Here is a 27,013-nt window from a genome sequence, read left to right as displayed (position 1 = left end):
GCCGTCTCTGCAAGATTAACGATGGCAGTTTGCACGCACAGCTACTAGAAGATTTACATCTGTCAGACAGGTTGCTGACATCTTCAAGCTTCGTTTGAGTCTGCGCGTCAGAAACGGAAGTGCTAAAAAACGCTAAAACTGGGCTTCATTTGTCTCAATTGAGTTCCAATGGGGTCGCTGTGTCCATTTCTTTTACTGTCTATGCTCACACTGCGATTCTGGAAAATACACGGGTAATGTGTCCCAGCAATTGTTTCCGGGTCACTAGATTTTGCACTTTCACACTGACGGTGATTACCCGAAATATGTGCGAGCGTTCACACACAACCTGTAAAGGTCCCGTAATGACACGTGACTCAATTCGAACAGCTGAGTCTTTACTCATTTTCAAAAAACATCTAAAGACTCATCTTTTTTGCCAGCACTTAACCAACTAATACTAGTAATTACCTTTTCTTTTCTTGTTTATCATATTCTTAAAAAAAAAAAAAAAAAAAAAAAAACACTGGCTACATGTTCTGTACTAGACTAACTGTACTAGACTTGTCATGGCACTTGAATACTGTTGTTGTTCTCTTGTTGATCTGATTGCTTCTATTTTTCTCATTTGTAAGTCGCTTTCGATAAAAGCGTCTGCTAAATGATTAAATGTAAATGTGACATCAGGGTGTGCCGTGTAATGTACGAGTCGAAAACGCTAGGCATGTTAACTTTCACTTAAACTGGCGAATGATCTCAGCTTCAGTGTGGAAAGTGAGGAACTACCTGATCTCTGCTTCATTATAGTTTGCACATATTTGTTTTGTCGCGAACATTGATCTGCCCTCAAAGCACCCACTAAAAGTGTCGCGTGATAACATGCGTCATCACTACGATACACCATTTACGGCATTAGTTCTGGCTTTTGTTCACACAGCGCTCATTCCGGGACTGGACACTGCAATGTTACTAGGTCCCCGACCTGGGATCAGTGCCGGAATCAATCCCGGAACATGTTTGTGTTCACACAGAAGGTGACCGGGCAATGTTCCAGCAATTTTCTGGGTCCGACGTGCAGTGTGAAAGGGGCTTTGGTTTCAAGAGAGGAAGCGGAAGGTTGCCGCTTGATTTAAATATATATTTAGGCATTCTCAAAGACTTTTTGCAAGTTTTTTTGTTGTTTTAAATGTTGATTTGAAGCGTCAGTTTTTGAATTTTTGTTACTACATTAAAACGTGAATACAGAAAGCATTTTGTTATACAAAACATAAAAATCTATATGGGCCTGATCTGATTTTAACCTCTTATTTCAGTTTTCTGTCTCATTTTGGTTATATGGTTATAGCCATACCAGTTCATTTGAGTGTGTATAGTTGTGTGTGTGTGTGTGTGAGTGAATGTGTCTGTTTTGCACTCTTGATGTTTTAGAGTGTAACGCCTTCTTTGCTGTCCACTTTTTTTTTAAACTAAATTGTTGTTGAATTATTGGTTTTATTTTACATAGTTGCTGTGTTACAGGCACACCAGTTCATAGGGGTGTGTGTGTGTGTGTGTTTGTCCGCACATGTGTTGATTTTGCACTCTAGATGTTTTAGAGTTCCACCCCTTCATTGCTATGCAATTTTTTTTTCTGCATCATTGGGGAATTGTAGATTGTACACTCAAAAAAATTCTTTATTTTACTTGTTTTTTTGTTTTTTTTTGCCATTTCCCATTAATTTTCTATGGTTGGTCATTTTTGACTGAAACCATGAGTGTAATTTTCTTATGAGCACTTAGCTTTTTCGAATCATACCCTCAATTTTTTAGTTCACATGCCAAGTGCCATAAAAGTCACCAAGTTTCATACCATTACGATGAAGCTACGATTTAAATATTAAATATTCAAAATGTAAAAAAAATTAATAAAAAAAACGTGCAAGGGTTAAAGGAATAGGTCACCCACAGACGAAATTTTGCTGAACATTTACTCAACCTCAGGCCATCCAAGATGTATGAGTTTGTTTTTCATCAGAACAGATTTGGAGAAATTCAGCATTACATCACTTGTACACCAATGGATCCTCTGCAGTGAATGGGTGCCATCAGAATGAGAGTCCAAACAGTAGATCACAATAATCCACATTACTCCAGCCCACTAATTAATGTCTTGTGAATCTAAAAGCTGTGTGTTTGTAAGCAAATCCATCCAGAATCCGTTGTTGAGCAAGTGATGTAATGCTAAATTTCTCCATCTCATCTACATCTTGGCAGGATTTAAAGTGAGCAAATTTTCATAGTTAAATTTTTTGGTGAACTATTCTTTAAAAACATATATCTGCATTTGGTCGACTGTTTAATTTTCAACTGTGTGATGAACCCACCCAGCTGTGGTTAGATCTTCTTCCACACATCATATGTGATGACTGTGCACTGCAAAAACCTCAGAATGAGTATTTCTGCCGTCTGTGACATTACACTGACTGCACGTGCTGAAGTTAGGCAGTGTGAAATGCACTTTAGCTACATCCTATATGACCCTGTTGAATATGAGACATGTGTGACTTCACTCAGCCTGTCTGCAAGTTCAAAACAGCAGGCCATAAAAAAGACTCCTGGTATAAATTTAGCTCTGTGTAAGTATAGGTCCTCATTGTCACCATGGAAATGAGAGCGAAACCATTCTGCAGAGAAGTGGAAATCACAAATCGGGTGAACCATGCAGTCATCCACTGGTCAAAAAACTAACATAATAAACACACTCATTCTCTCCAAATTTATGCACTTATCTGTTCTAGTACATCTCCCGGTTAGTGGCTTCCCCCTGTTTATCTCACCACATGTCGTCTCTCGCATTATCCCACCTCTAACTCTGAGGTTTCTGTGGCCTTTTGTACAAGGAAGTACACAGCATTAGGCCAGCTGTCAGATGTGGACGTGTGTGTGTGTGTGTGTGTGTGTGTGTGTGTGTGTGTCAAAAGAAGGACCTGGTCAAGTGTTTGTCATGCCGTTTAGTCACATCAACTTCTCTGAAGATGACTGACATAATGCTAACATGCATAGTCTGACTTCATCACAAGAACCCCCACAACAACATTAGGCTGGCCATCCAAGTGCTGCAAATGACTATATCATGTTTTCTGTGCTCTCAACAGGAGAATTTAGGGGGTAATGAACCCTTAAATAAATTAACTCTGAGGCCAGATGAGGTCCTGCAACTGGGAATGACATGAATGAATGACAAAATTAGGAATGCACAGACAAAGAAAATACTTATGTCACGAACGATAACTGATTATGATATATATATATATATATATATATATATATATATATATATATATGTGTGTGTGTGTGTGTGTGTGTGTGTGTGTGTGGGTGGGTGTGTTTTACGTATGTTTTACATTTCATATAAGTAACAGACTGAAGCTTAAGTACAGTATGCAATTCTTATGATTAAAAAATACATTTTTATTTTGTTATATACAAATGTTTCTGAAGAAAATAGTATTGCAATCTATAGTTATATAATATTTTATTTATATTATATAGTTATATAATTCTTCAAAATTTCATGTTTGTTTAATTTAATGTTACTTGCTGTCTTTGTAATTGTGAAATTTTCACAAATTTTCATTGTACATATATATATATATAAACATAGGTTTTTATGCTTACATCTGAGCATAATGTAAAAAATGTTAACCTGGCATAGAAAAGTGTTTACTGTTTTTGACTTGGGTGAAATTATCTTAAAATTATCTGCTTCCAATATCAGCTTTATCATATTTATGTTCATAACTTGAAAAATGATGCAATTGGCCCAAGTAGCATTAGATATTGTGTATCTCTACTCATAAAACCTTTTGTGTCTGCACATTTGTGCTAGTTTCCACCTAGAAATCCAACAGAAACAAAGCAGCATTTCCACAAAAGCAAACAAAGTCATTACCATGGTAATTCCACAAGCATATTTGTCTTCGTAATGAACATGACTCTCTAATATATTTGCCTGGCAGTGAAGCCCACCAATCCTTGTGGATGCATCAACCCACCCACACACACACACACACACACACACAGACGCAGATGATGGATGACCTCAGCAGCCTAACGCACTTGCCCTGGAGTGAGGAGAACAGAGCTCACATCTGGGATGACTCATTAAATACATCCCCCACCCCTCCATGCTGCCACAACGCCATCCTAATGCCATGTGTTATCGTACACAATGCAAACACACAAGCACTAGTGCACAAGCTCACGATGTTGTCATTCTGCACTGTGAAAAAGAGCCTGTACAGACAAACACAACAAAACTTAATGTCCTTAGTCAGAATACAGAGACACTCAGCTTTGTATTTTCACAATAAACAATAGATCAATCATGTCCAACATTCACACACATTAGAGTAGACTGGGAACCCCTTCAAATCCAGACAGAAGCCTCTCACACACTCACTCTTTTATACACACACATGCACAAACAGCAGCTCAGATGAATGCTTTACCTCTCTAGAGTGCAGGATCAGTCGTGTGTGTGGGCTGTTTATGCTGTAAGAAGATTATCTTTAACTCATTAAACAGAACCACTTTTAAACACTATCATACAGAAGCCCCCCTTCTCAACCCTGATGCCCATACACATCCAAAAACATCACAAGGAGGAAAGCCGTTTGTCTTACGTCAATGCAGCCGCCCTATTGTCGGTCTGGCAGATTCAGATGGTAATGTGACCCCTGTAGAACGTGCAGAAGAACCAGCGCGAGAGTAATTTGCAAGAAAACTGCATGTGTGTGTTTATCATGATGAATGTTTGATTCAATAAAAAGCATCCCCTCACAATAGTCAGTTGCTCAAGAATCAGACTCTGTGTTTATCACGCTGCATGTGTTTGATTAATAGAAAGGGCTCATAAAAATGACTCACTCGTGTATCAGACTTTACTATAATCGCACTATATGATTTTTGATGCAGGAAACACTTTTGAGTATTTTAATGTTTCGTCCACATTGGTGGACCATTCCATGTACATAAACCGTTACTAATTAAATATGAAAAATAACCTAGTTTTAATATAAAAGGAGACAGAAAAGACTAGGAAGTAAGAGAGAGACTCATTTTTTTCTTATTCTACAATTGCGGAACACTACCGCAGATTACAGACACGCTCTCTTGCATTCACCTAGGGATGCATGCAGGTTAAAGCAATTTCCTTGACTGTGATATCACACCTCCGTGCCGCTCTCAGCTGTGAAGAGAATGTGAGAAGAATACATCATGAAAGTGAGGAAGAGAAAAGAGAGAAAATCAATCAAAAGAAATGACAGCTTCTATGGGTCTCAGACATCTGAGTCACTTTGTGTGAGTGAGCATCTTTACCTGAGCTTGACACACAACACACACACTTCTCATTATACAAACACATCATTTGTCTCAATGCATGGGTGCTTCCAAACAGCTCCCATGAATCATGCGAAAGTTTAATGACACCCACATAAACACACAGCCCTGGCCCATGCAGGGGGATGGGGACCCAAAATGACATCACCCTGAGAGACAGTGGGCTTTGTTTGGTTACTGTCACTCCACAAAGACGCCAGAGGGGGGAGGCCCCACCTCGCCCATGTGCATCTCTAATACATAACAAAGGATGAGAGAAGAGATACTGTTAAATATACAGAGACTGTCAACTTAAAGCATTAAAAATGCACTGGTGGGAAAAAGCTTTTAAAAGTGGTTTGCTAATTGTGCAGAATTCATGAGTTTTAAATATGTGTCAGATTTAGGGCTGTATAACTTTTAGGGCTTTTTTTCTGGGTTCTTCAGCCTTTCTGAATCCAAAGCCACATTTGCTACATGCTACATTTATAAACAGAAATATGCATAAATCTTACAAAACTGCGCAAATCAGAACAAAAACAAAACGGAACTGGATGTTGGTCAGAAAAAGAATGCGAATCTTTAAGCAAACGAGGCCCATCCTACACAGTGACATCTTGGAATGTGTTTGGGCTTGTGACTCTAAAAGAATCTGTGACGCGTGTCAGGTTTGTGCAGGTCATCTGCGGCCTGAAGCCAGAAGTCAGGTCACATTTCAGTGAACTCAGATGCAGCGTACAAACACATTCAGCCACGTGACCGGCATCCTTCATGTGCTGTGGGAAAGCATTGCTGCGAGTGTGTTTGTAAACACTGCATCAGTCGGACTGGAAATATATCAAGGCTTGCTGTTAAAAAATTAATAAGGGACCCTTCAGAACCTAATGCCCACATTTGGCTAGTCTGTGCAAGTCACTGCTATTCCAGAGAGACAGAATAAGAGAGATTCCATACATAACAGATGAAGAGAGATGAAGTCAGCTGGAGAAGAGCGAAGAGGGTTTGCTTTATGCATGGGGTTGCTGTCAGTGAAAGAGTGGGAATGGCTAGATAAAAAAAGAGGAGAGAGCTGAAAAAAAAACAACTTTAATAGTATAAATCTTGATTTTTAGATTGTTTTAAAATGTGGCTTGTGCTAAGTGGTTGTTAAGGTGATATTTAGGGTGTTCTGTAGGTTGCTTACAGTAAAAAAAAAAAAAGTCAACTGCAAAGTTGCTTCAATATTTTGGTCTCTAAATGGCTTTTCACATGACATTTAACCCTATCGTCGTTCTAAATCCCGCTTTTAGCCCAGGGTAGATGGACGTTTCACACTTGTTATTTAAATGCAGGGTTATGAAGTTCTTGTTTAACCCTGCTTGGAAGAAGGACAAACTTGTACAGTGTGAAACAATGTTATGTAGTGCCACACTTAGCAACAGACACTCAATTGAGTGCCTCGTAATCAGGTGCGCTGGACAGTCACGGAAATGCTGCGAGTTGAATAAACAGTAGTTTTCATGTTTGAGGTGGAAATAGTCCAATTGTGATGGAAAAGGCGTCAACTGAATTGAAGAAGAGACCGTTTCTTTCTTATATGGAAGGCTGATGGGGCTAGAAGTCAGATGTGGAACCTGTGAAATTTGATTGTCATCAAACTGTTTGTCTGTATTAATGGGGGAATTTGGTATGTATTTCCTTTGTATGTGTAGACACGCACATACTGGCCCCGTTAAGGCATCAGATTCCTCCACATTTCTTTAGTATGTGTAAAGATTTTAAACAATATTACTGTGTTAAGATGACAAATGGAAACATGTCTCCCAGTACTTTTAAAAGCAGATTTACTTCTAGATTTATCCACATAATAATCCGTTCTTTATTTTTTTTGTAGCATTGCTTGACTGATATCAACTGACTTTTCCACCTGAGAAAGAACGTTGAACTAAACTACTAAAAAGGACATGACAAATCATAAGACTGACTTCATGGCTGATGCTTGCGTACATGTGTACCATTATGACATCTTTCATGAATAAACATGGCGTCTGATGTGTACATACCAATGTACCATCATGTCACGTGCAAATATAATCTCAGATACAGAAACTTCATTGGCTGCTGCGTATGTTGTTGCATTAACGCAGACAAACAGTGCATGCTGACATGGTCAGATTTAAATACTTTTGGCCCTACCAGCCTTCCATACGTTCTTACCTTTACAGTAAGAAAAGTCCATTCAGGTAAAAAAACTTTACTGTACAGTAAGCAAAATAATGAGTATGCGCAATGCTACAGCCTGTATGTAAGCAGGTCACATGCTGTGTTTATCCAATCAGTGACACTGACACTGCAAATATGCAAATAAGAACATTAGCCAGGGTTTAGGAGTGTACAGTGTGAAATTTCAGATTATAAATACCCAAGACTAATTGTTAACCAATTAAAGCATGAATAGTGTGAAATGTGAAACAAAATAACCCGGGATTTAGTTTCATCCAGGGTTTCGAATGACCCAGGGTGAACTATTTCAAGTGTGAAAAGACTTTTTGTGTCGGGTCCCTCCTTCAATACAAATAGGATTTTCTAGCTTTTTTCTTAAATCATCTGCAGGGTAAAAATCATGCTAGAGCATTTGTCATCAACAAGCCACAAAGTTTGAGGTATACATTTTAGTATAGCTCGAGTCTAATACTTAAGTTCATCAGTTTAAAACAAATCCCCATTCATTAATATGACAAATAGTATTTAGTCTGCGTTTGCCTTAGCAAGTGTTATTATACATGAACCCTGGGAAGCGTAGGTTGTAATAAGAAATCTGGTCATATAAAACCCTCCACTTCCTGTTTCACCCTTTCAGCAGTGACACAGGACTGTTACTCACCAAATAACATTTGTTACATGAACCTGTAAGCAATGGTGTAGGTATGCTCTACCCAACGTGCTTCACAAAAGAGTGAATGCACTAGATTAAATACTTCTATAAGTAGGTCAGTGAGACTATGAGCAGTTTCCCTGTTCCTTATTATGTTGTGCATAATAATCATCATATTATGATGATTCAAGAGGTAGAAGAGGGTGTTTTTTGGTAGGCTGTAGTCGAGATGATGCATGCATCAGTCATCGTTTCCAGCAATAGGGGTCAATCTCAATTTGCAAGTGAGACTGGTTTGGTGAGGCAGCTTATGGTCTTAAGAAGCCGAGTCTGAAAACCGAAGCACTTAGAAGTGAGTTTCACACTCTGGTTAAGGCCATGGGTTACTCTGAACTGAGACTATTTATAGTCTTCTAGAAGACAGAGCTTTTCAAGTTGATAACTTCATGTACAGCACAAGTCAAAGGTTTGGACACACTTGCTAATTCTTTGTCACTATTTTGTTATGGTTTTACACAGCTTAGAATAATAGATCATCAAACCTATTAAATAACACAAACAGAATTAGGTGAATTTGGTAGTAAACAAAATATCTTGTAAAAATATATATTTTTTAAAACTGTCTCATAGACTGCCAAGTAAATAAGTGTCAAGGTCCATAAAATGTACGAAAAGTTGTTGTCGCTTCATATAACCCAGATTGGACATCTGATGGCAGATGGAGTATTCTGACGACAACTTTGCATTTCTCTCAAGCCTCCAGGGTTTCATTCAAAATATCTTAAATTGTGTTCTGAAGACGAACTGAGCTTTTAAGGGTTTGGACATGAGGGTAAGTTATTAATGACAAAATGTTCATTTTGGGGTGGCGTATCCCTTTAACTAAGTTAAGAAGCTAAATGTTCCATTAAAATGTATTAAGTAAAATGTAAAAGTAAAGCAAAACATTAGCAATAATATGATTCTAAATAGTGACTATTTTAATGATTTCACAAAAGCATCATAAACGGTACATTGATATGGTAATATGTTATTATAGGCCAGGTAACAAATTCCACACTCAGTATATGAACCAGTCTCTCTGTCCATCAGAGGGTTAAAGACCCTTTTAGATTAAAAGTACAGTATTTATTAATATTGTGAATTAACTCAATTAAATCAGAATGATTAAACATTTATGTACAATTAAATGTCAAAAAGCCCAATAATTAATCAATCAATCAAGCTGAATTATAACTGAAGAGGGTAAATATATAAAAATTCTGATTTAAAGGAAGGGAAAATCAGCTACTACAATAATAATGGTTTGGTATGAACAGTTTTAGTGTGTAGTCCCAGTAAGAAGAAGAGTGACAGTGCAGCAGTGAAGAATAAACACATGAGTTCCCCCAAGTGGACATTTTAAAGCACGTTTCGGTCACGGAGGTTTGGTTTCACATTTTACTGCTGTAATAAGCTATAATTAAGTTTTTCTCGGGCATTTTAAGACCGGCTATGCATGTTTACTGGTGAACATAAGCCATTTAAGCTGCCTGAATTTGCATGCACATTATGCATGGCCTCTAGAACAAATGTTATCAAGTTATCAACTTGAACGACAATAAATCCAAAGCTAAAAGTAAAATACACTCAAGTACCAATATTACATCGGTGTGTCTATACATGAACACACAAGTCAAATGTTATATTCAGTTCTTGTTTAATTTCATCTCCTGACACTACTCCCCAAAATAAAATGAAACGATTTTAATCTTATTCAACTATGAAACATACAAGCCCTCACAGTGTTGTCAGGTCTAATCAAACAAAAACAGATATGTTTTGAAACCAATTAACTCTTTTAAGGCATAGAAACTAATTAAACATCTTCTAATAGTCTTTATGAGCCATGTCTAAACAATGTTGGGAACGACAACATCTCAGTTATACGGTTAGATTTCTTTTCAGACGGAAACAATCATAAAGGGAACAATTGAAAAAGATGCATTTATAGCACTCCCACAGTGGGGCAAAGAATAACAGCTCACAGCCAAGGTTGCCATCTAAAATTGCTTTCACAATGAAATATATCTATAAAACCATGCATGCCTGTACAGTGCCTAAAAAAAAAAAATGCAACCATAAAAAAACAAAACAAAAAAAAACACATTGAATTGCAGATTAACTACAGAAATTAAAATTTAAAAAATGAAAGAAACAGAGGCTTAGGCTAGATTTCCCTGCTACCTTTGTTCATATTGACAGCATTTCAGAAATGACTAGTTCTTAGTATTATTTGTTAAACCACTGGCTTCAATATACTTTAATATGTACACTTACAATAGAAAGCTAATCAAGCAAGTTACACTGTCAAGTAGGTCAGTATCTGGCAAGGTTAACTGTTCACTTTGATAATTACAGTATTGAATCCAACACAGCACAATGTCAAAAGATACAAGGGACCGACGAAGACAGGAGGTTTGAGGGGTTCAGCCCCAGTCTGAAATGGGACTAGCACCATCACGGCAGGTTAAGCAGGCACTCTTAAACGGACAAAAACATGCAAAATGGGCTTTAATTTGACCCAAAACGGTCTTGGATTTGTGCATTTGAAGGTCATTGCCATGTATGACAGCCGTCTGCAGGCTTCATTGCTCCATTCCAAGCATCTAAGCTGTGAAACAGGAGACCGTTAGTCCAGAATTAAAAAATGCAGGGCCAATTTTTTCCCATACTCAAGTTCATCTTAGTGCTTTTCTCCATTTGTTTTCCCAAAAGAGTAAAAGGAGATTTAAAACAAACTCGATTCAGAAAGTCCAGCAGCCTCAAACAATTTCAATTCTCGTCTGTCAGTAGAGACATCAGAGATACAGGAGCTGCTTAGAGAAAAATAAAAACCTCTCGCCGCTTAAGACTGCACATTCAATTCCTAGCCGAACAGCAGATAATGGTAAAACACGTCGCTGGTTATGAATGGATATACCACAGACAGGAACGACCCGCAAAACAGAACCCTGCATGGAGACAGTGGACCTAAAAAAGGCATAACGAATACACAAACAGTATTAAAAGAAAAAAACTAAAGCTAAAACCTAAATGGTGAATTCAATTTATACAAAAGTGGTGCTGGTCCTGACACGCAGCCCCCTCGTCCTCCGTCAGCTAGGAGTGTATCTCCTCAGCGGGCTTTCTGCTCTGGTCCTGACGAATGGAAAAAGGGACAAAAGTCAAACCACAAATCAGCTGTTAATATTCTCTATAAATATGATGTAAATCGCCAATCATTTCTTTCATATTTTAAAAAGTAAAAACAAGTGGATTAGTCCTAGTCATCAACCAATATAATCGGCAAGGCCGATATATCAGCCGATATTTGGCATTTTTCAAATATCGGCCGATAAGTTTTCTGCTTGGCAGATGTGTTCGAGGACCGCTTTCCAAGATATCGGCAGTCAAACACATATCAGTCGACCACTTATTAGTCCTACCCTGCTCCGGGACAGCTACTGTCCTGCAGACAGGACAGCTCCAACACACCTGTCTGTAATCATCAAGTATCCCTGATCACCTTGATCAGCTGGTTCAGGTGTATTTAATTAGGGTGGGAGCTGAAATCTGCAGGAGGTTGCTCTCCAGGAGCAGGGTTGGAGACCCCTGGTATAGTAAGGTTTCTTCTATATGACTGTTTTTCCTAATGCACAGATCTAATCTTTTGACCATATCTGATTTTTTGTCCCGTGTTTACATTCACTTTGGACATGACTGGTATGTGATATCTTATTAAACTCTAGCATCAGCAGGTAGCCAATACGGTACTGATATTCTGTGCACTCCTAAAAAAAAAACCTGCCTGATCTCTCCTGGCTGAATATAATGAATGATGTATTGTTTAATGTGCTGTTACCTCAGGAGGGGGAGGTCTGACTGTAACAGGATGAGAGGAGCGTCGGGGCGGGGAGCGTTTGGGCTGAACTTGCTGCTGTACCGTGTCGTAGTATGTCACACCACCGTAGACCTGTGACTGTGCCTGGAGAGAGACAGAGAGAAGGAAGTCAAGCAAAAAAAACTGTGATACTCACTACTGAAGAGTGTCTCGGGATACAGATAGTCAAACAGGCTCACCTGGGGATTGGGGTACATTGGAGGTAGCGTAGCGCCAGCAGGGTACGGGTAGTTGGTGTTCCCAAAGGTCATGACACCTGGTGGAGGGTAGAAGGGTGGGGGGAGCAGCTGCTGTGGAGGCGGTTGCCCAGGTGACATAGAAACAGGTGGGGCGGCGTAAAGAGCCGGATTGGGCAAGGGCCCTCCTGACTGGTGCGGGTGTAAACCTGAAACAAAATATTTAACACGTTAATGTTGAACTGTCATCTGGAGTGATCACATGTTAACTTAAGTAGCAGCAGGTCTTTTCTACTGTATGGCCACGTACATCCAAGAGCAATGGATTAATACAAATAGAAAACAATTAGGGTGGGAACTTTGTTTTATCATTTGGTTATTAGATGGGAGATCTGAATGCAGGCTTGTAGTCAATTGCAGAAAAAAAAGTCCTGTATTTTTAATACAAATGAGCCAAGTTTGTTATTTTTTTTTAAATGCAAAATGCATGGACGAATTGATCCCAATAAAATCAATTACACGCATTTGGACAGTAGATTGGGTTAATTTATCATGCTGACATTAAAAGCAACCATACCTGCAATCTCTAGACCAGTGAAAAAGGTAAGGGGTGGGTTAAAGAATTTATATTTCTATAATGATAATAGAATAAAAAACATTCTTTTGAAAGAACATCAATGTCTATGGTAAAATCTAGACCATAAACTAATCAATTTAACAAGCACATACACATATATATATATATAAGGGGTGTAACGATACGCGTATTCGTATTGAACCGTTCGGTACGAGGCTTTCGGTTCGGTACACGGTACGCATTATGTATACCGAACGGTTCGTTGGACTAATTAATTATATTTGGTAAAATAAATTTAAAAAAGTGAAATATAAATGATATGCATTCAACAAGGTAGCCCAATAACCCAAACAACGTAACAGGCAACGCCCCTGACACCCCCGAAGAAGAAGAAAAACACCAACTTATATGTTTATGTTAGGCTACTCAGTCAGGCGCTCGCTCACTCAGCTGAATGCGCTGAATGCTCGTTGCAAAATGGCCAATGCGTTTAACAGAAGATCCTCCAATAACCAACAGGTCTGGTGTATGGGTGCACTTTACCAATCGATCGGGGCATCCAAACAAGCACGGAAATCAAAATGGACTAGTACTGTACTGTGTCGGAATTTCCTGAGCAGTACGATACAATTAACAGGCCTGTACGTTATTAGATAGAAGAACTGTTATAAATAGAACTTATGCACGGGCAGTTTTGAAAACTCCACCTACTTTGCTCTTGGCATGGTGCAGCGCAAATCGCGTTGTATCTGAAGGGCAACGCTGAGCCCTGGGTCCATTGCTGCGCATACCGCGTCCTGTGTGAAAGACCCTTTAGCCATTTTGCAACGAGCCTTCAGCGCATACTGAGTGAACGAGCGCCTTACTCTGTAGTGGAAAACGCAGGTTTTAAGAACATGCTTAATGTAATTGAGCCCCGTTACAATATTCCTTCATGAGCCCATTTCAGCCAGACCGTAATTCCTGCTTTGTTCCAAAAAACATAAGTCCTATAGAGAACCAATTGAGTAAAAACACTCAATATAAAGAGTTATAGAGTTCCATATAAAAATGTGCATCTTTGTATTTGTTCATAACTGCTACAAAAATATAACATAAAAAAAATATATATATATTTATATAAAAAAAAAATTATATATATATAAAAAAAAATTATATATATATATATATATATATATATATATATATATATATATATATATATATATATATATATATATAGAGAGAGAGAGAGAGAGAGAGAGAGAGCTATTTTTGTTTTATACAGTATGCTGCTAAGAAAACACCATAGAAGATGGGTAAAGAATAGCTCCATCATTGTTCAAATGTAAAAAAAAAAAAAAAAAACATTTTTTAAAAATCAAGGAAATTTATCTGCTAATTTTTTCTTTTTGCTGTATCCAAAACGTACCGAACCGAACCGTGACACCAGTGAATTATATCGAACCGAACCGTGAAATTTGTGAACCGTTACACGATATATATATATATATCTCCTCATATTATTTTTAACCAGTTTATGATTTTAATTTCAGGAGAGGAAATCAGACAGACTACCAGGAGCTGCTATTGTGTTCCCATTAACTGTCCCACTTCAAGCAGAAGCCCCCAAACGTCCACAACTCTCACCTGGGTGTCCGGGATGGGTGGGGTGTGGCAGGTGCATCTCAGGCTGAACAAGCATGCCTTGAGGGGGCAGGGCTGCTGGACTGTCACCGTGTGTGTAGATTGGTCCCTGGAATGACACTGCATTTGGAAATGCAAGTTACTATCTTGGATGTTCGAATAATTAAAAATGACATTTCCTAAACAGCTCCTGAGTTTTCAAATGAAGGACTAACTATAAGTTCAACCATTCAGTAGGTGATTTTAGGACACATTCCCATGACCCGTTTAACTTAATACTGTCCTCTATGGGCCAGAAGCAGTACTGCACTCACTGGGTTCATAAAAATGGCCCTCCATGACTCCTATGTGCATGGGTGCAGGTTCTGGAACTGGCCTCTGGCGCTGTGATGAATACCGCTTAGCCCGGCCACCACCAACACCCTGATAACAAGAAACAACTGCTGAAACAAGGTAGTAGCTTACAACTTTGGTCAGCAAGTTCATACACATTTCCTAAACTGAAAATACTTTTAAAATAGTGTTAAAGTCATGATGAAACTGTGGTAGCAACAGAACTTTTCATGCTCCCTGAGTTCAACAGGTTTTCAAAAAACAAAAAATTCAGGACAGAGATGCTTCAGCTGTTGATTAGCTTTTGAGATGTGGGCACTGCACTCTAAATCAGAGGCAGATGAATGAGAGCTCGCAGGGTCAGGTTTAAGCCATGATTAGGAGATCAAATTTTTGGTTACATACTGTATTTTAAGAAAATAAGTTGCAAATAAATTTAGGTAAAAAAAAAAAAACGCATTGCTGTGTAAGTCACATTTTACTATATTCAGAAATAAATAACATTTGTAAATAGTTTGCAAACATTATAAACACTACAAACATTTATTTTAGTTCCCCTTATGCCACAATATAAATCCTTTAAATTAAACTGTATTTGGGGGGGTAAACATAGTGGCCTTAATGAATTTAAGCAAAACTGAAACTACATGCATGTGGGAAATGTGCTATAGTCGCTTTGGAATAGGTGATATTTCACTTTCAGTATTACACTCTCATTCAGACTTTGGGATTTTTTGATCCATATAGACAATTAATGATGGACCGGTGGACTCACAATATCCTCCATGTTTCCATACTGTGGAGGCCCTCCTGCTATGTGCACTGAGCTACGGATGCCTGTTGGGGACAAAAAGGCAGGAAATTTAAACCAACATTTCAAAAAAACAAACCAAAAAAATCTGTAAAATGAATTAAGGCTGGTCCACACGGCAGGATAATTAGGCCGATTTTTAGCCCCGATTCACCCCTTCCGACAATCTTAGGATGCTCCGATTATCGTAAAATAATCTGATCAAATATTCCTGCCGTGTGTGGTGTGTTAAGACTGCTCTCCTCTGCTCGGAAGAATGTCGGGACCGCTCCGATCTCAAATCGGGGATATCCAACATGTTGGATTTATTTGGCCCGATTTCTTCTCGTGTGTGGTGTCCCCCGAGGACAAACAATCACGCAGCCTGTGGAGTGTGGCATGTAGCCAATCAGAAAGCGAGGTGACGAGGCGGTGAGGAAGTACCGGGAAACAAAAAAAATCAAAACAGCCGGCGTATATAATATAACAAATACAAATAAAGTCGATGGGCATAACTACATCCACAACTGCAGTCCACCAGAGTACATGGAAACGAATATATGAACGTTTATTTCAACGGTTATTAATCTGTGTAGTACGTAACAACATTTCTATGAGATAAAACAACAACTTATCTCCATATTATGATTTAGCAAGTATAGTCCATGCTTGCATTGTCTCCACCTCTTTGACCATCGCATTTTCTTATGTTTTTTTTTTCCGTTAAAAACAAAGCACAAACTATGGCCACTGCATCCTCTTCGGCCGCCATGATTGTTTACTCTGAAGTCACGTTTGATCTCGAGGGATTTTGTGAGATTTCCCATCTGACCTGGGAATGCTCGGGAGTCAAATCGGTTCGTGTGTGATGTGTTGATATTGCCGTGTGGCTGCACACCACACACTGAACGACCAAAACTGTTAGACCCGTGATTTTTTATCACCGTGTGTGGGGTCTCTCAGGTTTGGAAAATCGGCCGACAATTTTAAAATAGTCCCGTGTGAACCAGGCCTTACATAAAGATTAAGTATTACCTCTCATCTCAGCCTGCAAGTAAGAAGGCGGGCTTTGGGCCCAGTTCTGCCCCGCCAAGCTGAGACGAGCCAGGTCCTGGTCGAGCCCCGTCAGTCCACCTTGTGTTCCAGCATCACTCTGCTCTTGCCACGACTCACTCTTTGCCGCCGCAGGGGCTTGCTGGACCGCGGGTGAGGAGTCATCTAATGACGCCTGCTTACCGAGATCAGATGGTCGTGTTCGCGTCGCCCTTCGCACAAGAGAGTACGATTTCTTTTCCACCGGCTTCTCTTGAGGAGGGGACGATTCTCGCACCTGACCGGCTGCACTGCCCCCTTCCATTGCTGGGCCAGACTCCTGTTTCCGTGGAGATGGTACCCTCTCTCTCTCCGTCCTGTAGTGGTGAGCGGTGCATGTAGTTGTGGCTGTTGGAATCTCACCCTCCTCCTCCTCTTCTTCCTCCTCACTGTGGATGTCTTCCACCACCGTGGCTGGGGTACGGTCAGTGTGAGCAGTATGTGAACCACGGCCCCTGTTCCTCAGGCCCCTCTCACCCTCCACAGGCTGTGGCCGCACTCCTCGGGGTGGTGGGCCGTCTAGACTGGGCTTCGAGTGTCTCTGCCCTTCTGTCCTGTGGGCGGCCGACAGGGCTCGACTACTCTGGAAGCTGCGCTGTGGAGGCTGGGTTGAGGGTCGGCCGGAGGGTTTAGGTGCTGCAGGGGGACCAGGAGGTGCGCCTGACTGCAGGGTAACAGACGGAGCGGTATTACGATGGCCAGGTGGAGGCCCCTGCCACGTTGTACGCACTGACTTTTCACCTTCACGATGGCGCCTAGGCTCCCGACTGGGTGAGCCAGAATATCTGCAAAGAAACAAGAGATATTAGATAGTGTGCAACATTTCTTATTGACCCCAAACTTTGGAATAGTAGGGTGTATGCAAATTATACATAAAATAAAATTATGATAAATAGGTCTTGAAATCGATTCAACTGTGTGAAGATTAAAATAGGTGGAGATGCTTGAAAATAAAAATAATTTGCGATTCAATTATGAGTAGAGTACATGAATGCATGTCTGAGGGGGACTAACTGTCTGTTTAGATGTTATTTCTTCTTTTTATCTTGCCTCTGTATAATGCATATTAAAGTTTATAATTGCACCTGCTTTGTTTACAATGGAAACCAAGGAAACGCTTTAAGCGCCACCTGCTGGCAGAGAGTGAATTTGCATCTCATTCAGCTCGTCTGCGGTTTCATGAAGATATTTTTATATATAGTTTCACAAAACTGACGTCAAAACATTGTGTAATTTAAAACTTTGAAGCAAAAACAAATTGTATAATTTGTGAATCGAAATTAAATCGTGAGTTGAGAGAATAGTTACATACCTAATCATAAACCTCTACAATTGGTTATATAATACACTTTTTAGATACTTTTATAAGTTTATATATTGTTTTCTATGTGTAATCACATTTAACAATGACTTCAGAAATTGCAATGGTTTATTTATTGAAAAAAGTAAGAAAAGGGAGTAAACCCTTAAAATTGCTTACTATATCAACCTAGATCATTTTTGAATCCATCACTGGTACACAGTTATATACTAGTACAAAACTAAACGTTATATTTTTCACCAACAGCACTGATTACCAGACTGCAAGGAAACAAACATGGGCCTCACCTGGGTTTTCGGAAACGGTACGATCGTCCATCACTCTGCCCAGTGCTGTTGCGGATGTCATAGCCGTAAGAAGCAATTAGCTCTTCGCGTGACTTTGGCGCCTGCTCCTCTTCCCGGAACTTGTCGTGTTCCCAACGGCCCTCGTCCTTCCACAACTTCCTGTGCCTGCCTTTAGGCCTGATGACAGATGGAAACATAGAAAAAGAGGGGGAGGAAAAGAGACAGCACAGGGTTTAGTGTCAGATTCAACACCTGAAACTCATCTTCAACTAATTGAAATATAATTGCATAGTTGAAAATTGAGCTTTCCCTGAATGAAAAACCTGCAGGTCCCTCACCTTTCCTCCTCTGTAGCCTGGCCTCTCACGTCATGCTCAAAGAAAAGGCCTTTTCGGGGGATGTAGGCTGGATTCTTCCGGTCCTCATCATCATCCAGCTTGCTGCCCGATTTATTCTCAGGGTCCTCGGTGCTTTCCTGTAAACATGTAGAGGTCTCAACTTCAGTTTTGGCCTAAAAAAAGATTTACAATTAAAACTGGCAGTGTGATTTAGCATCGTCTTAATCCAGAATGTGGCATTGTGACCAACTGCTTTAAATCAGTCAAAGGATTATTTTAATTATGTGCGACTGTTTTAATTCAAATTAAGCGTTTTCACCAAACCAAAGTGGTTTAAATATCATTCCCGCCACACAAGCTGACCTGTCCATCCCCACTCTGTCGCTCCCCGGCTAGATTCCCCTTCTCATCAGCTTTAACCTCCTTGGCCCCTTCATCTCTCGCCTCCTCTTCACCAAGCTCTTCTGTCGGTGCATCTGCAGCGGGCTTCGGTTCTGCGGCAGGATGTGAGGCCTCTTCTTCACTGATATGCTCTCCCTCCTCCTCCTCCTCTCCTCCCTGAAACAAGCAGCACCAAACATCAAATGCTCAGGTCAGAAAACACAAACCAAAACTGATCACTTCAAACTTCATTCCGATCAAGCACACAAACCCATTATAGAAATTTGTAGCACTATTTTACAGTGTCTTTGTTACATGTTACATGTACTTACTACAGTAATAGCATTAAGTGATGCATAACAAAAAGCAACTGACACTATATAGACATTAGTCATTATTACGCAGTACTTATTTGTATAATTGCACTGTAACAAGCACACCAAAAAATATGCCCAAATATCAGAACATTTGATAAGAAACAAAAACAAGCTTTTTCCTATCATAAAAAAAAGCACGTAACAAAAACCACACTGACTACTACTTATATATATATATATTTTTTTTTTTTACGAATTTAAATCATTTTATCACATCAAGTCTTTTACAAACAAAACGTTCTTGATGTCATTTGGTTATTGTTACAATTAGCATCATCATTGGCACAGCAAGACAACGTATACAAGACCTCACAAAACAAAAACATGTCCAACTTAAAATATTCACAAATGTGAGCCAGTAGAGTTTTGGAACTGAGTTGATTGTCCGATGAGACAAAGATTAACCTTTAAGTGATTCGAAAGCAAAAGTGTGGAGAAAAAAAGGGAACTGCAAATGATCCTAAGCATACAAGCTCATCTGTAAAGCTTGGTGGAGGTGGAGTCATGGCATGGGCATGCATGGCTGTCTCTAGAACAGGATCTCTTCATTTTAATGATGACTTCATCTATGATGGCAGTAGCATAATGAATTTGGAAGGGTACAACATCATCTTGGCTACCAATATTCAAGAAAATCCCACCCAACTCATTAGAAAGCACTTCATATTGGATCAGGACAATGACCCAAAAACACCCTGCCAGTTCAGTAGAGGACTTTATCAGGGCAAAGAAATGTAAAGTCTTAGATTGCCCAAATCAATCTCCAGATTTAAATCCGATCAAACATTAATTTCACCAGCTGAAGAGGACTAAATACAGAAACTCCCCTGGAGAAAAGCATTTCAAGGCATAAGAGCAAGAGTCTGGTGATTTCTATGGGTTTCAGACTCAATGCTCTGATTGCATGCAAGAGAACTGCAACTAAATATTAGCTTTTAATCTTTTACATCTGCATTAAATTAAACCGTTCCAATACAATGCTCACATCAAATAGTGGGAGGAACTCTAAAAGTGCTGTCCTTTTTATTTGGTAAAACATGTATGTGTCGAAAGACCTAATGATAAAATGTGGCATTCTGTAGTTTTGTCGCACATTCATCTTTTAATCATGTTTGCAAATATCTTGACTCCACAACAGAGAAAGCATTTTTGTCTTTACTGTTCCAATACATATGGAGGGCACTGTGTATATACAGGTGCTGGTCATATAATTAGAATATCATTAAAAAGTTGATTTCACTAATTCCATTCAAAAAGTGAAACTTGTATATTATATTCATTCTTTACACACAGACTGATATATTTCAAATGTTTATTTCTTTTAATTTTGATGATGATAACTGACAACCAAGGAAAATCCCAAATTCAATATTTCAGAAAATTTAATATTACTTAAGACCAAACTAAAGAAAGGATTTTTAAATCTTGGTCAACTTAAAAAGTATAAAAATGAAAAGTACGAGCACGTACAGCACTCAATACTTAATTGGGGCTCCTTTTGCCTGAATTACTGCAGCAATGCAGCATGGCATGGAGTCGATCAGTCTGTGGCACTGCTCAGGTGTTATGAGAGCCCAGGCTGCTCTGATAGTGGTCTTCATCTCTTCTGCATTGTTGGGGCTGGCATATCACATCTTCCTCTTCACAATACCCCATAGATTTTCTATGGGGTTAAGGTCAGGCGAGTTTTCTGGCCAATTAAGAACAGGGATACCATGGTCCTTAACCCAGGTACTGGTAGCTTTGGCACTGTACGCAGGTGCCAAGTCCTGTTGGAAAACGAAATCGGTTTCTTCATAAAGTTGTTCAGCAGCAGGAAGCATGAAGTGCTCTAAAACTTTCTGGTATAGGGCTGTGTTGAGCTTGGACCTCAGAAAACACAGTGGACCAACACCAGCAGATGACATCGCACCCCAAACCATCACTGACTGTGGAAACTTTACACTGGACCTCAAGCAACGTGGATTGTGTGCCTCTCCTCTCTTCCTCCAGACCCTGGGACCCTGATTTCCAAAGGAAATGCAAAATGTACTTTCATCAGAGAATATAAATTTGGACCACTCAGCAGCAGTCCAGTCCTTTTTGAAGCAAGACGCTTCTGACGCTGTCTGTTGTTCAAGAGTGGCTTGACACAAGGAATGCGACAGCTGAAACCCATGTCTTGCATACATCTGTTGTATACGTCTTAAAGCACAGACTCCAGTTGCAGTCCACTCTTTGTGAATCTCCCCCACATTTTTGAATGGATTGTTTCACAATCCTCTCCAGGGTGCGGTTATCCCTATTTGTACAATTTTTTTTAACACATCTTTTCCTTCCCTTCACCTCTCTATTACGGTGATTGGACACAGAGCTCTGTGAACAGCCAGCCTCTTTTGCAATGACCTTTTGTGTTTTGCCCTCCTTGTGCAAGGTGTCAATGGTCATCTTTTGGACAACTGTCAAGTCAGCAGTCTTCCCCGTGATCATGTAGCCTACAGAACTACACACTGACTACGTTTACAAGCTGTTAAAATTTGGGTTATGGTCGGGTTAAAGTCCCGATGTAAACAGCGACGTACGGTTAGCGTCTGGACGAAATATGAAATATGCGTCATTTCCGATTCTTCTTCCTGTATCCAAAGACTCAAAAGACCAAGATTCCTTGTGAATAGAACATGCGCAGAACACACATTTTGATGGGGATATGCCGAAACGTGTTTACAAGACCAAATATTCAGGCTAGAACAGGGGTACCCCAGGTTATAATATCCCGGTTTTTTAAAACCATGAGCATATCCGGGTTTTTGCCAGTGTTTACATGGCCGTGCGCGACCGGGTTATTGCTAATATCCCGGTTTTGAACGGGTTATTGGCTGCATGTAAACGTAGTCACTGAGAGACCGATTAAAGGCTTTGCAGGTGTTAATTATCTGATTAGAGTGTGGCACGAGGTGTCTTCAATATTGAACCTTTTCACAATATTCTAATTTTCTGAGATACTGAATTTGGGATTTTCCTTAGTTGTCAGTTATAAACATCAAAATTAAAAGAAAAACATTTGAAATATATCAGTCTGTGTGTAATGAATTATTATAATATACAAGTTTCACTTTTTTAATGTAATGAAAAATCAACTTTTTGACGATTTTCTAATAATATGACCAGCACCTGTGCATATAATGTTAGAAAACATTCCTGTTAGGAAATCTTCTTTAAAGAGCATTTTGAATCTGTGAGGAGACTGTGCTTGTCTGTAGTGAATTAAAGCCACGGCCTCATAAGCAATGCACCCCAGCCTTCTCTAATATGCCTGAATTACCAGATCATCCTGCATTCATCAAAAGACTACATGCAAAAGGAAGAAGAGCAGCAAAAACTGTGGACGGTGCGTCATGTGTCTACTAAAATTAGATGAGGAGTACAGATGCACTAACAGCATGGGGCTCGGCATTGGCAGTACTCATAACGCCACGAGAGAGGAGCAAAAATATTCTTGACAATTTCAGCAAAAACCTTCATACAAAAACCTCCCCAGCCGAGTCTCGTTTAATTCAGTTCTAAATCATTCCTTAGACAGCTCCATATGGAACTTATCGACTACATCAAACCATAAACACACCCTTAAATCTACATTAAGAGAGGTTAGCACTCTCATGATGGAGCAAAACACAGTTCGGCTGCAATGGAGACATTCATCCCCTCTACACAGCAGTCCAACAAGCCCCATAAACGACATGGCCATAGAGACTTACCTCAGTGTGCGATCCGTTCTCCTCCAGATCAGCGCTGTCATAGTCTGATAAGACCGCTGGAGAAGAGAAATCAGCCATTTGAGCAACTCTGTTCACATTTCTGAGAGCAAATAACCATATGACTATAGAACGGCTCATTAAGAGTGAAACTTTCAGGCTTGGCTTTTTAAAAGTTTGTCTTGATTAACTTTATCAAGAGTGACAGTTCATAACCATTTAACATTATAAAAAAAAGGGAAAAAACGCATTAAAATCACATAATTTGCAATCATTTGGGTCTCTTTTGGAAGTAGATGCTTGTGAGTTTGATGTCAAATATGATGGCAAAAAAAACAAACAAAGACGGCAGCAAAAAGACAAAAGCGATAAAAATATCCGCTCACCTTCACCAGCGCCATCTTCACTTTCCTAAACAGAAAGAGATGAGAATCAAATATCCAGCCAAGCAAGAACACTTAATAAACAAAAAGCCTTGTTTAAAGAATTAATGACCAGAAACAACAATTCAAGAAAAGCAAACTTGTGAATGCATAAGGAGGTAGAGCTTTTTTGCATTTGGCTCCCAAACTCTGGAATAGCCTTCCCGATAATGTTTGGTGTTCAGACACACTCTCTCGGTTTTAATCTAGATTAAAAATACATCTTTTGCCAAGCATTCGAATAATGCATCTCTTAAATTGTGACTGCAGTTGTATCTGGTCAAATACACAATATCTTATTCTTTAGCTTGGGTTAAACGAATTAATTTTACTTTGTTGGAACAGCAGCTACGGTAATGAGGTCTCTATTTGTTTCTCTTTTTCGCCACGGGATTTACACAAGCTCCAGTCTGGATCCAGAACACCTGAGAAGAGATGATGCTGACCCTCAGAGGACCTCAGATGATGTTAACCCCGAAACAACAACATAACTAACAAATATTACTACAAGTGTGACTGCATCATATAATAATTGCTATTAATAGTGTTTATCGTCTGGTTGACTATGTCTTGTATACATTTTTCTGAAAATTCCTGTCATTTGCACATAAACTGATCACCACGTATAAGCTACTACTAAATATTGTAGAAACTTAATTTTCTGTAAAGTTGCTTTGCAATGATTTGTATCATAAAAAGCGCTACACAAATAAACTTGAATTGAATAACTACGGCGCATCCAGTTTAAAACTGGACTTCCTCTTGGCGGTCAGCAGATCTTTCTCTTCCCGTTGCAGAACAGCATCGTCTGACTGACTGATCAGATATCAAATGCTTGGGAACCTCAAACGTCCTCTAATTTCTTATCAGACACCCAAATAATCAACAAGCAGACCGACTCGGGAACTACTTCCCCTTCATGCAAGCGTCTGTGTTTCTCAGCCCGGTTCCTGGAGGTCCAGACACCTCGGGGTCTCATTAATCTGACACACACCCAGTTCAGTTCATACGGGCTCTTTAGGAAGATGAGTTGGGCGTGAAACAGAGGAGACATCCGAGATGTGCAGGACAGGGGACCCTCCGGGACCCTGATGGAGAACCGCGGGGTCAGATGATGAAAGGCGACACATTTTAAGGTCGAACGAGGTCTACGCCACATTTATGTGAGTGTAGAGCCACAGACACACCAAGAACTTTAAATCCCTGTGAATTAAATAAGGCGTCTGATCCAAACCTGAACATTTCTCTCACATCAAACGTGTAGCCGTGTATCTCATCTAAACCCGTGTTTCAGTGACACCAGCTCAGTGTGAAACACTACCGCGCGCGCACATACACATTCGGATCGGTTATAAAAGCAGATGTACAGCCGCACTCACACACTCCGACTCCGCGTCGCTTTTGGGGACGACGCGCTCCGCTGGCGCTTCGAGCGGCTCGGGGTCTCTTCCACGAGGCTTGCGGCCGGCCGAGAGGGATCTCCCGCCCTCGGAGCCCGAGGCGGACTCGTCCTCCTCCTCACTGTCCTGAGAGGCGCGTCGTCTCCGTCGCCGCCGGTCCGCCATCTTAACTCTCAAGGAAGGGAGAGCGGATGTGCGCGTGGAATTATGGGGGCTCGTGCGTACGTCATATCCACTCTTGTTCTCCATGAATAGAAGAGACTTAAAAAAAAATAATTTAAACATCCCAAAAGTGATGATTCCAAATCACTTTTCACAAAAGTTTTGGATCATCACTTTTGGTATCGTTAATTAATTAATGTGACTACATTTTAATAGTAAACTACTAATGTATTGCTAACAAATTAAGAAATACCACAGTACACTAATATTCTAAACATTCAGTACTTTTTTGAGGTAAATAAATAAAAACAGTAACAAAATGTACCAGGGTACTGGCATAATTTGGGCTGTTGACATGTTTTTCAATCAGGGATGGCTCCCTTTTCAACTATGCAATCATATTCTGATTCCTCTAAAGGGACTACCCATGGCCATGGAAACCGCGGAGCTGATGTTCAACCACGTTTTCCGGTACTTTGGCATCCCTGAGGATATTGTTTCCGACAGAGGTCCCCAATTCATCTCCCGAGTCTGGAAGGCCTTTCACTCCCTCCTAGGTGTGGCCGTCAGCCTGTCATCTGGATACCACCCTCAGTCGAACAAGCAGACAGAGAGCAAAATCCAAGATTGATCGCTTCCTCCATACCTTCTGTCATGGCCACCAGGACTCTTGGAACCAGTTCCTGGGGTGGGCCGAGTACGCACAGAACTCCCTGCGCCCACCTTCCAGCGGACTCACTCCATTCCGGTGCGTGCTCGGCTACCAGCCCCCGCTCTTTCCCTGGTCAGGAAAACCCTCAGACATATCATCCGTCGATTACTGGTTCCGAGAGAGCGAGAGGGTCTGGGACTCGGCCCACCATCACCTTCAATGGGCCCTACGTAGACACTGGATGACATCCCACCTTCACCGCTCCAAAGCTCCAGCCTACCAACTAGAACAGAAGGTCTGGCTGTCAACCAGAGATCTGCCTACCATGCCGCAAACTGAGTCTCACCATCACAGATCAACCCGGTCACCTACAAGACACAACTCCCTCCTGAGTATCGTATCCACCCCACATTTGAAGCCCCCCTTCCACTCATCCTGGACGATGGTTCTGCCTACGAGGTTCGCGAGATCTGGGATTCCCGAAGCCGTGGTGGACAACTTGACCTGCCCCTCATGAACCTGAAATCTCCCCAGCACTTAAAAGACATGCACACACACTGTCCATTCTCGTTCACAACTAGGTCAAACCTACCTGCTAACTCTAAGGACTAAACGTATACCTACTTACCACTCTCCAGCGATCTCCAGTGTCCTCCTGTTCCCATCGTGTGTGTGTGTGTGTCATCCTCCTCCATCGTCTCAAGCTACTACCTTTCAGATCATCTCACCTCCCAAGACCTCAGCAGCATATCCTCACCCACTGCTCACATTCCATCTTCAGTTATATTCACCATTGTTCTCCTTCACCACTGCTTGTGTTGAATAAACAGGTTTCCCTGTCATTCTCTGTCTCCGGTCTTTGTGCACTGTAACAGTACCTGCTCAGGCTGTGAATATCTCCTCTGTATATTAAAGGCAGCCATAACTTCAAAAACACACAACAACAGAAGTACATATACATAGTATATATATATATATATATATATATATATATATATATATATATATATATATATATATATTGCTTAGAGATAGTCATACTGATCCTTTGAGTCTTTTATGCTCACTAAGGCTGCATTTGTTTGATTGAAAATTACAGTAAATTTTTACAAATTAAAGTAACTGTTAATTAAAGTATATATATATATATATATATTTGTATTCCTATGATGGCAACGCTTGATTTTCAGTATCAGTCTTCAGTATCACATGATCCTTCAGAAATCATTCTA

At 40.2% G+C, this 27,013-nt stretch overlaps 1 protein-coding gene across 1 annotated transcript; it reads right to left on the bottom strand.

Annotated features, from left to right (window-relative positions):
• Positions 1 to 9,876: 9,876 nt before the first annotated feature.
• Positions 9,877 to 25,178, bottom strand: LOC127946491 (protein CASC3). The gene is made up of 13 exons (XM_052543117.1): positions 24,947 to 25,178; positions 23,532 to 23,556; positions 23,149 to 23,204; positions 19,020 to 19,214; positions 18,657 to 18,793; positions 18,319 to 18,495; positions 16,654 to 17,495; positions 15,604 to 15,665; positions 14,810 to 14,918; positions 14,499 to 14,615; positions 12,296 to 12,501; positions 12,078 to 12,200; positions 9,877 to 11,374 (listed from the first exon to the last, which is right to left on the bottom strand). The coding sequence occupies exons 1-13, from the start codon at positions 25,130 to 25,132 to the stop codon at positions 11,336 to 11,338; spliced, it is 2,274 nt and encodes a 757-aa protein (XP_052399077.1). The 5' UTR covers positions 25,133 to 25,178; the 3' UTR covers positions 9,877 to 11,335.
• Positions 25,179 to 27,013: the final 1,835 nt, after the last annotated feature.

The sequence above is a fragment of the Carassius gibelio genome, chromosome A3 (genome assembly GCF_023724105.1).
Source record: "Carassius gibelio isolate Cgi1373 ecotype wild population from Czech Republic chromosome A3, carGib1.2-hapl.c, whole genome shotgun sequence".
NCBI classification, from domain to species: Eukaryota; Metazoa; Chordata; class Actinopteri; order Cypriniformes; family Cyprinidae; genus Carassius; species Carassius gibelio.
This window is presented reverse-complemented; position numbering and strand designations above follow the sequence as displayed.